Genomic DNA, 14,930 nt, shown 5'->3' on the forward strand with positions numbered 1-14,930 from the left:
ATAAACAAAATAAATATTTTTTTTGTTCAATTCTATCAATTCTCAATATTCTCAAAGTTTCAATCCTCAATATTTCTCAAAATGCACATGCAACTGTTTTGAGTGGTACCCAACATCCTGCTTTATCCTAAAGCACAGAAATGTTCTGTCTTGTCACATGTTTGGGGGTGTGGCCATGAATGCAATATTGTATTATTATTATAAAATGTGATCAAACAATATGAATATAATGTTTTATCGCTTAGAAATGATAACATTTAAAACATATAATGCATACACTGGTTGCGTTCGTCCGTATATGAAGCCAGAGAGTGTTTTGTAAAAATGTCTTAATTATTATAAAAACTATTACGTACTATATAAATAATAATATAATATATCAGTCTCAAAAACGGAATGTCAATATTATTTGTCTTTTGCAGATGTATGCGTGTAAACAGGATTATGTGTGTAACCCTTTCGTGTCCGCGCGCTCTCGGGCATCTCCGCATGCGAATCCTTGTTTATTTCTCGGATATGGGTGAATAGGGTCGAGTCTCCTTTAAATATCTGCTCGAGTTAATGCATTTGACGGGGAAAAGCCTTATTCCGACCGGCGATGTTTTAACCTAAACGCAAAGATCCGACAGAGATGCACGCGGCTGGTCCTGATGAGAGACGCGGCGGACCGCAGCATCCGCATCCCTCATCCAGCATCACCATCATCATCCTCTGAAAATGATGCTGCACACATTCATCATGTTTATTCTCTGTGTGTGATCGCAGCGCTGGGGGTTTGAGATGGTTCGGGTCGTCAGTGTTCTGGGTCTGGTGATGTTCAGCGTCGCTTTGCTCATTTTGTCACTGATCAGTTATGTGTCTATAAAGAAAGATTTCATCTTCACCGCCCCGAAATACGCCAACGCCGGCGGACCGCGGGTGTACATGTTTCATGCGGGATTTCGGTATGTGAGCACGTTTCTTTCTTAACATGCGTTTATTGTTCATGTCATCACGTTTGTCGTGTATCTCGGACGGAAAGCACGTTTTAATCCGCACGGTTTAACATACGCGCCTTCATCTAGATCAATAAGCGTTTGCTGTCATTGAGTCATGTTTTGTGTGTCTCTTGTACACAGATTTTTGGAAAGGCCTGTTGTCATGATGCGCAGTGCGCATGCGCAAATCAGTCGTGAACAACCTACATTCTCATATTTCGCGGAGTAATGATTTCCATACAGCGGCAGCCTTAATTTTACCTGCATATACTCCATTTGTATTGAAAATATTTCTTAAATAAAACATCTTAAACGTAAAAATAAACCTGTAACTGTGCGACAACAAATGACAGAGTGTTTATAAACATGTGACTGCTCACTTAAGTGCTTCTGATTTTCTGGTCTCAATTCACTGTGGATTTCTTTACCCGTTGTATTGTTTGACAGATGAAAAGGAGTCTGTTCACTCAGAAAAGTACTCAACAAGCCACATGTTTTGTTTCAGAATGTTGTATGGGCCAGATTTTTAGAACAGAAACAGTTTTTCTATTCAACAAAAAGTTAAATACAGTACTTTTGAGAACTCTCAAACCCTGGTATGCTGCTGTAAAAATGACACAAGTATTGCTTTCTAACTTATTGGCAGAGACAGAGTATTGTGTTATTTCTGTGTAGATTGTGTAGTTGTGTTGTTGGTGTTTGAGGGTTCTACAGGCCGCTGTCCTTGGTGCTGATTTACTGGTGTGGCAGATTCATTTCTGCAGTAATCACAACCGTTTTGATGCACTCAAGGTTACTTGGCAGGAGTCATTGAGATCAGCCGGAAGATGGGGAGGGGGACCATATGTTACCCAGGTCTGTTGCTTTGAGTCATTTCAACTTCTGCCAGAGATGAGACCTCAAGCCAGCAGAACTGCATTCAAATGCCTTTCACTATTCCATTGTTGTTTAGTGTTGCATCATATTAATCAACATTATTTCACGTCCGTTTATGAGGACACGCATTTGTAAAACAACATGTGTATTAGAACATAAATATAGACCACAAGATGGAAACACTGGTCCAGAAGCACTTCCGGTTTCAGTTTCTATTTATTTAATGTTATTATTTTTTAATGCGATCTTAAAGATATTATTTCAACATTTTGATTTGGTCGTAAATGTTCTGTTGGTTGTATTTTGTCGAAACGTTAGTGTAGTTGGATCAGCATTGTTTACGTCATCCAAAGTGATCTGTAGTTTATGACACACAGTAAATGGTGTTTTATTTCAAATTAAAAAATGGTGAAAGTTTTTTTCTGCGAGGGTTGGCTTTAGGGGATAGACATTTTCTTAAGTCTGGATGTTTCATGTGAAAGTGAAAGTGTTTCTGCAGTGTTTGGATCTGTTTGAAGTTTCAGAGGAGTGAACTTGCACAAGAGCGAATCAATTCTTGCAGAGTTCAAACACGAAACCTTTTGTTTACTGGCCTCGATCTTTACCAACATCAGGTCTTTAAGCACAAAGCCAAGCATTTGAACGCTGATAATCAGACTTTTTTTCAAAACAAACTCGACTGTTGTATTCTTCCAGAGTCAGCGGGCTGTAACACAAGCCAACGCTCTGACCTCTGAAGCGCTAACCCAGACTCTAATAAGTTTGTTAATGAAACGGAACAAGCTTTAACAAATGAGAGTGAGAAAGCGAGCAGGCGTGGAGTCTAAAAGCGCTGCTTTAAGTAGAGCGGGCATCGAGCGCCCCGGGCGGGGGGTGACTGACAGACTGCTGGATGACTCGCAATTGATTGGAAACACTTTCAACATCTGCCATCCGGGTCACAATGGGACCAACTCTTCCTGTGCAGAGGAACCGTGTTGTTTCCTGATGTTTGTTTCCTCTGTGCTTCTCATCAGGTCCCAACTGGCAATGAAGTTTCTGGACCCTGCCTTCACATCCCTCAATAACGCTCTCAACGAAAACCTGCAGGAGTCTACTAACTGGAGGTTTAATAAGACTGCTTATGTAGAGCAGAGGTGAACATCACACAATCACTTTAATAAACTTAAGAATAATAAACCTGCTGGATTTAGTTTGAAATATTTAAAGTATCTAATTCAAGTTTGTTTTCTTACCCAATTGGCATATTTTTTTGCTTGTTTCAAACATAAACTTACTTTAATCTCATATTTTCTTTCATAAAACAAGACCTAATATTTTAGGTAGCATTTCGTATTCGAGAAAATTATTTTCAGATATTTGTACTAGAAAACAAGACAAAAAAATGCTTACTTTTTTGCAGTGTGCATTGTATTTGTTCTGTTTTTATGATTGCTTTTTCTTATATTTCTATGTTCTGTAGATGTCTATAAGGATTTATGTATTTTATTCTATTTATATAATATAATTCTATTACATTTAATTATATCATTTCTTTCTTTCTTTCTTTCTTTCTTTCTTTCTTTCTTTCTTTCTTTCTTTCTTTCCTTCTTTCTTTTTCTTTTTCTTTATTTCTTTATTTGTTTATTTTTCCACAATGTTTTTTTTTGCAGCTGCTTTGCAACAATGAAATACTGTGAAAAACACTTTTAATAAATTGAGTTATCTGACTACCAGTAAGCATTATTAAAGCAATAAGCCCCAAGAAGCCGTGGGTTACAGTGCATTTTATAACAGCTTAGGGCGTTAAAACCCATTAGCTGTTATAAAATGCCCTGTAACCCACTGTTTTGCGGGGCTTATTGCTTTTATAAACGGTTATTCCATATGCGTTGCAAGGTTTCATAAAATAAAGTAAATAAAGTGATATTTAGGCTATCTAATGCGGTCAGAAGTTATAAATCGGGGTACTTTATAACGGCTTAGAACTCGGCTCAACCAATCAGAATCAAGGACCAGAAGTGACCGTTTTATACAAATAAATAAATAAAAATGCATCAAATAAATTTCAACTCTTCATTCGTGTTTGTGATCAGTTCTCACGTGTCATTCTCACTGTGTTGATGTTGGTTTTGTCTTCTGCGTTCCAGTAAAGAAATCGGCCAATACATCGACGTGCCGCACAACTTCACCCTGACCAAAAGCAGCGTGCGCGTGGGTCAACTGATGCACTACGACTACTCCAGTCACAAATACGTCTTCTCCATCGGGGAGAACCTCAAATCTCTGCTTCCAGACTCTTCTCCCATCATCAACAAGCGCTACAACACCTGCGCCGTCATCGGCAACAGCGGGATTCTCACCGGCAGCCGCTGCGGTCCAGACATTGACAAGTACGACTTCGTCTTCCGCTGCAACTTCGCGCCCACCGAGGTCTTCCGTAAAGATGTGGGCCGCAGGACCAACCTCACCACCTTCAACCCCAGCATTCTGGAGAAATACTACAACAACCTGCTGACCATCCAGGACAGAAACAATTTCTTCTTGAGTCTGAAGAAGCTTGACGGTGCCATCCTGTGGATTCCCGCCTTTTTCTTCCACACGTCCGCCACGGTCACGCGCACACTCGTAGACTTCTTCGTCGAGCACAAGGGCGAGCTGAAAGTGAAGTTGGCCTGGCCGGGAAACATTATGCAGTATGTGAACAGGTAAGAGGTTTCCTTCCAAACCGCTCAGCAGTGGCCACAGAACGTCAGTTTTGGCTTCACCATAGCATTGTGATGTTATCAGAGAATTTTACCATGGTACTTTGATGACCGGCGCTAAGTAGGATCCACTCTTTAAAAAAAAGGTGCTTCAAAAGGTTCTTGGATGCCACAGAAGAACCTCTAACATCTGAAGAACCTTTCTGCTTCACAAAAGGTTCTTTGTGGCGAAAAAAGGTTCTTCAGATTATTAAAGTAAGAACTGCTGCCAAAGAACATACTTTGGCCGCTTTCTTTGGCCAAGGCCCGCCCAAGACAGTAGCTCCTCACTGCAGAACGTGAGATCCAGGGAACCAGGTTGGATCCAGATCCAGTCTCCTCCCATTGCATTGTGATTGGTCGACACTGGATCCAGTCTCTTCCCACTGCGTTCTCGATTGGTCGACAGATTTCTGCAGCAGTTTGCCACAACACGCGTGATACTTGTGTTGTTGCTCTACCATTTCCGCATCAAGTGGTAACTAAAGTTATTTATTTGACAGAAAAACAAACTTGCTGAAGACAAACTTTATTTATTAACTTTATTAATTTTATTAGATTTAGGTTTAGGGTATGGGTTTGGGTTAACATATTTAACTGTGATCATTACTTACAGGCGTACACTAAATTATGATGACATTGATAAGAGCAAACTTTGGAGACCACAGGTTGCAACTTAACTCTCCAAATTGCGGCCAAGTGTATAAAATGGGAGGAGTCGGATCTGGGTCCAACCACACACCCTGGATGTCGTGTTCTGCAGTGAGAACCGTCTCTCCCAAGAGGCCATGTGACTGATAGGTAAAGCAACCAATCACGTTTCGTTTTGTGCCGCGTCGTGGAAATGTCCCCGGTGGACATTCACGAACGTGTCAAGAGTTAACAGCAGCAATGATTATAAGTGAACCTTGCATACTTTTACGAATTAAGCGCGATGAATTCTTATTGCAACCGTTGTAAACACGACAGCTTAATTTTTCGATCAGGCGGCTTCGTGTTGTTTCCAGGCGGACTGTTAAAGAACGCTGTTGTAGTGTACATTAATCGTCCAAACACATGCCACGCAACAGTATTTTAAACGCATAAACATACAGAAAGTCCGATTTCTGTAGATTTCTCAGCTCTGTTTATTTATTTTCTGGCCTCACAAGCATATGATGGTCCAGAATCATCTCCATCCATCTTCATTGTGCAGAGAGACCAGATCACTGCATGTGCTTCAGTTTTCCTTTTGGAGAGTTTTTCATCGTAAATTTAGCGAGATACAGTATCATCGCTGTCAGGCAGAAACCTCCATTTGTCACAACGTTTTTATAAATCGTTAGCATTAGGTATATTTTCATGTTTGTCTGTGTTTTTTTTGCGAATATTAAAGGGGTCATATGGCGGAAGTACGTGTTTTCCTGTGTCTTTGGTGTGTTATGATCAGTGTTGGGTAAGTTACTCTCAAAAAGTAATTAACTACTAGTTACTTAATTACTAGTGTAATTAGATTACTGTACAAATGACTCTCTCCAAAAAGTATTTAGTTACTTATTACTAATTACTTTCTATATCCTATATCCACCTTGATTAGTTAAGTGATTAAAGGATAGACATGAAACAGCTCTTCTAATTCATTAAAATATATAATATTAAACTACATAAAGTACTCTTATTAACTGACCAAAGTATGTGAGAATGACACATTAAAGCACAGATTTTAAAGTTAGACTTTGAATTTTGATGTCAATTCCACTATTGCACACAAATATATTACACAAAGTATTTAGTTTAATTACATCAAAAGTAACTGTAATTAAATACAGAAAAAATAAGAGTAATAAGAGTAATGCCTTACTTTACTTTTTCAAGGGGAAAGTAATTAAATTGCAGTAACTAATTACTTAGTAACTAGTTACACCCAACACTGGTTTTAAGTTGCTCATTCATGTATTAGACACGTAAAATTGCAGAAATTAAAGTGTGGGAACAAAAGATTTGTTCTATGTAAAAGTGAATGCTCACCCAGACCTGTCTGAAACGCCTCGTGTAACCACACCCCCACAAATCTACGTAACTTTGTAACATGATTTGACTAAGACCGCCCAAATCTACACGTAGTTAAGGTGGGCGTAATTGTTAATCTCATTGTATCGTCTGTCAGTTCAATTGCTTTGGAACCTGATGTTTCAAATATGGTCAGAGGCGTTACATTTCCATGAAATGCTTGCAGTATTCTACCAATCACTATGCACTGGTGAACTGGCCAATCACAGCACACCTCGCTTTTCAGAGCCATGAGCTTTGTTAAAAATCAGCGCGTTTCAGAGAGGCGGAGCAAAGAGGAGATACAAACATGCATGGCATGTGGAAATACAGCGTTTTTTAAACTTTAAATGGTGTATACATATTGCATTACATCTAAAACAAACCATAATATTCGTTTTAGCCGTGCAATATGACTCCTTTAAATAAACCAATCAAAAGGATTTAAAAGAGTTTGTCAACTTTGACAACACAGTGTTTAATTTTTGAAAATGCAGTGTTTTTTTCTGCAGTTTTGGAGACACAAGGTTTCAGTAACTCTTGGTATGAAAATATGTTCACAGTGAGGTTTAAATGTCTAAGGCCACATAAAAAATCTAGGATTTTGATCAATTTCAAAGTTTGGAGTTCTTGCTTCACTGATTTGATCACATGCTGATGTCATTAAGACGACACATCAATGACAAAATTCTCTCAAAGTTATACAGTTTTCAAATCAAGCTGTTATTCTGATACTGTAATTTTATCGTGAAAATTTCAAAAGAATCCAAAGAGTGTACCACACCTTTGCACCTCACTGTGTATGAAAGGAACTGTTCTGAATCGCTCTCAATGAAATAGAAGATTATAAAGGGAAGGGAAGGGAAAGATATAAGATTATGAACACAGAAAGAGAGAGAGGTGCGTGTGTGCGTGTGTGTGTGTGTGTGCGTGCGTGCGTGCGTGCGTGCGTGTGTGTGTGTGTGTGTGTGTGTGTGTGCGTGTGTGTGCGTGTGTGTGTGTGTGTGTGTATGTGTGCGTGTGTGTGTGTGTGTGTGTGGTGTGCGAGTGTGTGCGTGTGTGTGTGTGTGTGTGTGTGTGCGTGCGTGTGTGTGTGTGTGTGTGTGTGTGTGTGTGTGTGGTGTGCGAGTGTGTGCGTGTGTGTGTGTGTACTTGCTGAGGTTTAACCCATCGTTCAGTGTGAGCTGTTGTCCAGTAATCTTCAACAATCCCATTAAAGTGAACCTCTGTGACAGAATTAAGTCCTGTAAGAGGCTCATGAGCTCTGTTAGGAGGTTTAACAGATACTGAGACAGCTAAACGCTGTACACAACATCCACATCAATACACAATACACATAACCCTATTCAGGCATACTTTCATGTGTGTGATGCTCTCTCTCTCTCTTTCTGGGTTAATCAGAGCTACATCAGTTGTATTAGAGATGGTGGTTGAACTAACCTTGCTCTGAGCAAAACTCCACACACACACGCGCACACGCACAGCACACACACACACACACACAGAGCTGCTGACCTTCATGCTTGTGTCGTTTATGTCACATTTTTCCCGCAGACACTTGTGCCACTGAGAGGCATTAGTTTTGTTTCCCGGGGGTTTATGGGTAACCACTGTTTAGTGTGCCATGGGTTGCAATGTGAGCATGCTGTATTTGTCTTGTTTCACGAAGCATTCGAGCATCAGTTTGTTGTCTGAAGGGTTTTTCATCTGAATGATCACACTGTACTGAGGTCAGCTCTAATGGAAAGATTTTGGTTTGTGTGGAAAATGTGCCAACGTCTTCACGTTTCACATAAATGGGTGAATCTCATTTTAAGACATCCAGGTCACGTTTCACCTGAAAATTGAGTTTTTGTGTCTTTTAGTTCAAGGAAATAAGTGCACGCAGGAACGTGCTCTTAAAGGAGTAGTTCGGCCAAAAATAAAACAAAATCAGTTATTCTCTCTCATGTGGTTGTATGTAAACCTGTATGTGAGTCTTTCTTCTGTAGAACACAAAAGGAGATATTTGGAGAAATGTCTCTGTGGTTTTGTGTTCATACTATGGTAGTCAATGGAGTTCAGTGCTGTTTGGTTATCAACATTCTTCAAAATATCTTCTTTTGTGTTCTGAAGGAGACAGAAACTCATACAGGTTTGACATGACATGAGGATAAATAAATGATGAAAGAACTTTCATTTTATGGTGAAATTGTGAGTTTATTTCTATGTCAATGTCATTAAAGACATTTTGTGAGACTCACACAGCTGCCGGATCATGCTTATTGATTTTGTTACTCCTCTTTCTATGGTGCTTTTTCTAAAATTAAAATAACAAGAGCTCAAAATGAAAACTTTAATAATGAAACAAACTGTTTTTTATTCAATTTTCTCCGTTTTTAAAATGCAACAAAACACTCCTGTTTTAGACTTTAGGGTCACTTACTCATTCTCAATGAATGTTTTTATTTTTAGAATAATATGTGAAGAGTTTGGTTCCGAAATGAGATAACTCTGTTTTTACCATTTTTCAAAAATCATGTTTTTTTATTATGTTACCATGTTTTGATTGTGTTTTATTGTGTTAGTTAGCTGTATTACTTGAGTTTGGTTATGATTATGGCTTAAATGAAAACAATCCAACTCTAGTTTGATTGATATTGATTGGAATATAAAAAAACATGATTTTTAAAAATCTCATTGTCTCATTTAGAAACCATTCATTTACTCATCAAAACTATGGAAGAACACAAATGTAACTTTGGGAATTGTGTTGTGATTTATAGTCAAAATATATCAAGCTGTATCCTATATCAGTCATACATTTCAAAAACATTTTAATTGTCTTAATAAAAGCGATGAATATGTTGGCACAATAAAATTTTTGCTACAAAAATAGGTCAGTCAAGTGTCATGAACTTTTGAACGCTTGTGTACGTTTATAAAGAAAAACGTCACAAAAGCAGAATTCTTCTTTGTCCGCAGGTACTGGAAGACCAAGCATCTGTCCCCGAAGCGTCTGAGCACAGGGATCCTGATGTTCACGCTGGCCTCGTCCATGTGCGAGCAGGTCCATCTGTACGGCTTCTGGCCCTTCGGCTGGGATCCAAACACCGGCAAAGAGCTCCCGTATCATTACTATGACAAGAAGGGAACCAAGTTCACCACAAAGTGGCAAGAGTCACACCAGCTGCCCACCGAGTTCAAACTGCTCTTCAAAATGCACACGGAGGGCATCCTGAAACTCAGCCTCTCCCACTGCGCCTAGAGGTCAAAGGTCAGGGGTCAGAGAGCCAGCGGGGGTCAGGACTGCGGCAGGTCGCTTGTTTCTGCTAATGGACGTTTGTCGGGATTCGGTGCGGCGTGAATTTTATTCTGCAGCGGGCTGATGATGGTCTCGGTATCTCGTGATATCAATGATTGTGGGAGTATTGATGATGTGAAGATCAATCTGCTCAAAGCGTCATGTTACAATATAACTGCATACAGCATAGAAAAATACACAGAAAATATTATGGCTTTGTTTGTTCGCTAGTGACAATTCTTGCCATAATACAACTCTTCCATTCACTTCAGTAAAACAGAGGGCTTAGTGACTTGAACAAACCTGTAACCCAAAACATTTCTCTTTGGCCTGTAATAGACGCGCTACAGACACGACTGAAACTCACACGTGTGTGCTGTTACTTTCCAAATGATCAATGCGACTGATTTTCAGTCAGATGGATAAACTCGGGACGTGAGACGTCTTGAGGCGTCTGGATGCGCTCCTTAGACCTGGGCCAGCCCTTTGGAAAAGTAACCATGATTTTACTACAAATAAACAGAAAACATAGTTACCATAGTGAAACGGGTCATTCTCACGAAACCACTGAAACCTCATGGCAGTTAAGATTTGACTTAGAAAACATACATTTTGATAACACAATAATGATCATAATAAAGACAATTGTGTTCTCTACCTTGGACAAAAATTTATTTTGACATAGGAATACATTTTTTATGTATTTTATTGCTGAAATTCTCAAAAGCGTAACACAACCCGATTTGCATTATATGTTGTAATTTTAATTAAAATATTTTGAAAAATTTTTTTGGATGTTCTACTAGACGTTCTCAAATTACAAAAAATTCCCCAAAAAATGATTGACAGAATATTCATGTATAATAAAAATGAAGAAATATTGGAGGTAAGAAGTGTCCATTCTCATCTTCTGTAACGTTTTTAATACACAAAGATATTTACATTAAGTTTGATTTTATGTAAAGAAACACGTCTTTCAAATGGCTAACAAGTTAACAGATTACTTTATATTTTTCTATTTAAAAACTTAATTTTCTCTTGTCACAAAGAGACTTTTTCCCTTCTCATTACCGATAGAGGTGGTTTTCTACATTTAAAGAAATTTGACATGTATAATATTCTATTAAAATATAATTTATTAATGTCTTATTATGTATGATTAATAAAAACTTGCTTAGGCATCATGGCTTTGCTTGTTTCTAGCAAAACATGCTATGAGATTGTCAGCTTTAAATGGTTACAGCAATGAGAATTTTTAAGGCCTTTTTTGTTAAACTGTCAGTAAATGTTTTTAAATCAATGCCTTTAAGCATATCATACCTTGTTTTAAATGAATATAAAGGAAGTTTGTTGAAAAGTGTTTTTGAGAAAATCGTGTTTGACATCTTCAAGATTTTGTGAGAATCGCCCAAACCATGGTAACCACAAATGAATCATGGTTTTTCTACAGTAACCACAGTTCATCATGGTATTTGTAGTAAAACTATGGTGTTACAAATAGTTATCTATACGCCAAAACCAATGATGTTCTCTTTATAATAACAAGGAGAGAAATCAAGCGCCCACAGCAACATAGCAACATGCTAGAAGGCTCTCAGAACACCTTAGTAACCACATAGCAACACCATGGCAACGAGCTGTAACGCCTTAGCATCACTACAGTGTGACGTTTGCACAAGCTAAATCCTTCACAGTTTCTTCAGATTTCTTCAAACGTAAAAATCTATTTTGTATGTAGTTTTAATTCTGAACACACAGTACCAGACAGAGATGATGGTACACTTATTTTCAGCATGCAGGAGATCGTCACGGCTGGTTTGTTGTTGTGTGAATACACAGATACAGTGAGTTTAGGAGTTGAATGTGTCAATCGATCCAGTTTCACAGGCTGGTGGGCGGGGCTTTCTTAATGAGAGGCTGCAGAAGTGTGTTTAACATCTTACATATAATTATATGAATGTGTGCACATTATGAGCATATGTGTGTCAGACATTAAATCACACGCATTGATTGTTTATTATTATTATTATTATACCGTACGTGTGTGTGTGTGCGCGTGTGTGCGTGCGTGTGTGTGTGTGTTCATTTCTTAAGATGTGTAGAGCTGTGATCCGTGTGCAGAAAAGAAGGTTTGTTTTATCTTCTTTAATCTAATTCTGCTATTTTTTGAATAGTCTATAGAGATTTAACATAACAAACCTTAATGTATCAACATTACACACTTAGATAGATATTTTAAGAGTTTCTTTGTGGCTTTTTTGTGAGATGTGTTTGGAGCAAATCTCAGAATGTCAATATGTGCGAATCACATTTTACTACATAAACCTCTCATCCATGTCAGATCATTTCATTAAAATCAATTCTGAAAAACTGACTCCATATCAGATAAACAAGTAAATCTAAATAATACACAAAAACCACATGACAGAAGTCATGTTATATTGGCAATTTGCTGATTTAACACAAATCAATTTTTAAAGAAGCATTCACAGCAAACAAATTGTTGATTTGGTCTGACAATGATCAGCTGTGAATTATGGGATGTCCAGGAAACTTTACTCAAATGGTTAACACATGCAGATTTGTTTTGCGTGGCCAAGCGGATTAGCAAACAAATTGATTGGCTGAGATGGTTAAGATTTGATTGGATAAGACGGAGCGCACGCTCTAATTCTTGATCATATAACTGAAGTTCTGTTTGCTAAACGCTGAACCTGTAAACCGTTTCACTGAAGCCACTTGTCAAATTGATTCATGTGTCTGAGAAGAGAGGAATATCATCTAACAACATATCCGCCTTGCCACGTTTGTGATGATGAAGCTTATGAATGTTCAACAAAAAGAATCTAAGAAAGTTCACACAACATTTACCAAAGAACTTGACTCACAAAAGTCTGTCATCTGACATTTGAAAGTTCTTGTTAAAAACTAACCAAACCATTTTCAAGGTTTGTTCTGTGTTTGGGGAGACAGACAAAACAGTGAGTTTCAAGGTTTCGAGTGGTTTAGCACGAAGGTTTCTTTACATATGAAAGTGTTCTGCCATTTTTATTTTGTTCTTTATCTTTCATATAACATATATATCATATATTTCAGATTTTTTTTAAAGCTGCATTATACACACACTGGGAATCTTCCAGTTCTTTTTCTTTCACATTTTGCTCTCTGACTGTCTGTTGGCTGTATGAATCTCTCAATGAACTTTCGTGAAACGGATCAAAGCCGAGACTCTTAGAGAGTCATGGGCGCTGAATGTTTCATTATGTTTGTTGAATTCTATAATGCTGATTTCTTTCGGTCGTATGTGTCTTTCAGCTTGTGACTGTCAGCAGATCTTGAGTTTCTCAAATATGATTGTGATCATTTACGAACCAAACTTATCTAGACATCATCTGTATATTAAATATTATTTCTTAATATTTCCAATTATTTGATTGAATCCTTTTGATTGTGAATGTAGGAGTATGTTATTCTTGATGTTTCCATGGCAACGGTTGTTCATCAAAGAGAATGTGGACGAATAAACTTTAGTTTATGACATTAAAGTTGTGTCACTTATATACTGCATATAATACATCACTGAAGAATGTGAAAATATAGTTGAAAAATGTAAAACCTTATTTATTGCGACGGTCTGTTGTTCACTTCACAGATGGATTTTTCTGCGGATGTTGTGATTGGCAGTGTAATGGTCATCAGAAATATTCCTTAAGCAGTAAATGTTGTCAGTTTTGTGTTTACAGTTGTCATAAATCAGGATTACATTGTCATTTCTCTTCAGTTTTCTTCAAGGACTGTTCAATACGGCGCCATTACACCAAACTTCACAGGAGAATTTCCTTCAAAAATGCTTCTTAACATGATTTAAAACACGAAACGTCAATTAAAAACAACAACACGTGATATGTTATTGATAATCCATGTTCAGAGGAAGACGGAACATTGATCACCATTAGAGGAAAAAACATTTTTTATATTGCATGTCATAATGGCATCTCCCATAATGCACTTTACGTATACATGAAATCAATTTATTATTAATATATGCCTACACACACACACACACACACACAAATATGCTTTGTAAAATCAGTTTTGTCTGTTTATAAACAAACAAACAAAAACATTTATGATTAAGAAACAATTCAGTTGTGTAATGGTTTTGTTTGGCTCATGTGTCTGCTTGACCCTTGACCTTTGAGCTTTAAAAGAGAGAGGTCATAGTTTAAACAGAGTGACGTGACAGTCCCCTAAGTAGCGTCTTTTAAAACATTGACTAACAAGAACATAAAACATGTGTTTTAATTATGTTATTAAGACATTAAATTTAGAGACATTTATAGTATATCTGTATTATAAATATATGAAAGTATATGTAAATATATAGATGACATATGTATAGAGAGAGAGATTAAGGAAATATTAGATTATAATAAAAAATACTTTCTTATTTTAAATATTTTATTTGGTTAAATATTATTTAGTGTGATTGATTCAACCTGACACCTATATACACCAAAAAATGCATTTTCAAATATCTCGCAATAAACTAATAATTGCCCTTTACGGTGAACATTTGTCCTTCAACACTGCATAGTGTAGTTATTTGTAACCACGCTTGTTGTGTAGAGATGGTTTCGTAGAGTCATTGATTTCCATATTGACCAGCAGACTGTGTCTATAGACTCAGTGACTGCAGCGGAGAGAAACTCACGCACCGGCCCGAGACACCAACACACCACACATGTGAGTATACCCTACATCCTTGATTTCATCCGAAAGGAATGATTTCATTCGTTTTAATTTCTTACTGCAAATTTGTCGAGCATTGTGTTTGCAGAGCAAGGGTTGTGGGTTTGAGTCCTGACGTACAATCATGGATCAAAATATAGAATGCACCGTGAGACACCACAATAATAAAATCATCGGCCAAATGCATAAATGTAATGTGCTGTTGTGTGTTTTGTAAATCTACAGTTATGCGTGTGTGTTTTAGGAGTGATCGAGAGAAAATCAGTTCTGTAAGAAGAAACAGCACACCTG

At 37.6% G+C, this 14,930-nt stretch overlaps 1 protein-coding gene across 2 annotated transcripts; it reads left to right on the forward strand.

Annotated features, from left to right (window-relative positions):
* The first annotated feature begins 315 nt into the window (after positions 1–315).
* st8sia3 (ST8 alpha-N-acetyl-neuraminide alpha-2,8-sialyltransferase 3) lies at positions 316–13,738 on the forward strand. Of its 2 annotated transcripts, XM_057360327.1 has the most exons (4): positions 316–944; positions 2,870–2,989; positions 3,983–4,540; positions 9,569–13,734. In XM_057360327.1, the coding sequence occupies exons 1-4, from the start codon at positions 781–783 to the stop codon at positions 9,849–9,851; spliced, it is 1,125 nt and encodes a 374-aa protein (XP_057216310.1). In that variant the 5' UTR covers positions 316–780; the 3' UTR covers positions 9,852–13,734. The 2 variants fall into 2 exon arrangements, with proteins under 2 accessions (XP_057216310.1, XP_057216309.1); XM_057360326.1 differs by having other exon boundaries at positions 827–2,989; positions 9,569–13,738.
* The last annotated feature ends 1,192 nt before the right edge of the window (positions 13,739–14,930 follow it).

The sequence above is a fragment of the Triplophysa rosa genome, linkage group LG19, assembly GCF_024868665.1.
Source record: "Triplophysa rosa linkage group LG19, Trosa_1v2, whole genome shotgun sequence".
NCBI classification, from domain to species: domain Eukaryota; kingdom Metazoa; phylum Chordata; class Actinopteri; order Cypriniformes; family Nemacheilidae; genus Triplophysa; species Triplophysa rosa.

Bases quoted from the DNA above. Each gene is read 5' to 3' on its own strand.
- st8sia3 (XM_057360326.1), top strand. From the start codon at position 2,646: ATGAGAGTGAGAAAGCGAGCAGGCGTGGAGTCTAAAAGCGCTGCTTTA. The intron at 2,990-3,982 runs GTGAACATCACA...TCTGCGTTCCAG, and splicing joins ACTGCTTATGTAGAGCAGAG to TAAAGAAATCGGCCAATACA. The intron at 4,541-9,568 runs GTAAGAGGTTTC...CTTTGTCCGCAG, and splicing joins ATTATGCAGTATGTGAACAG to GTACTGGAAGACCAAGCATC.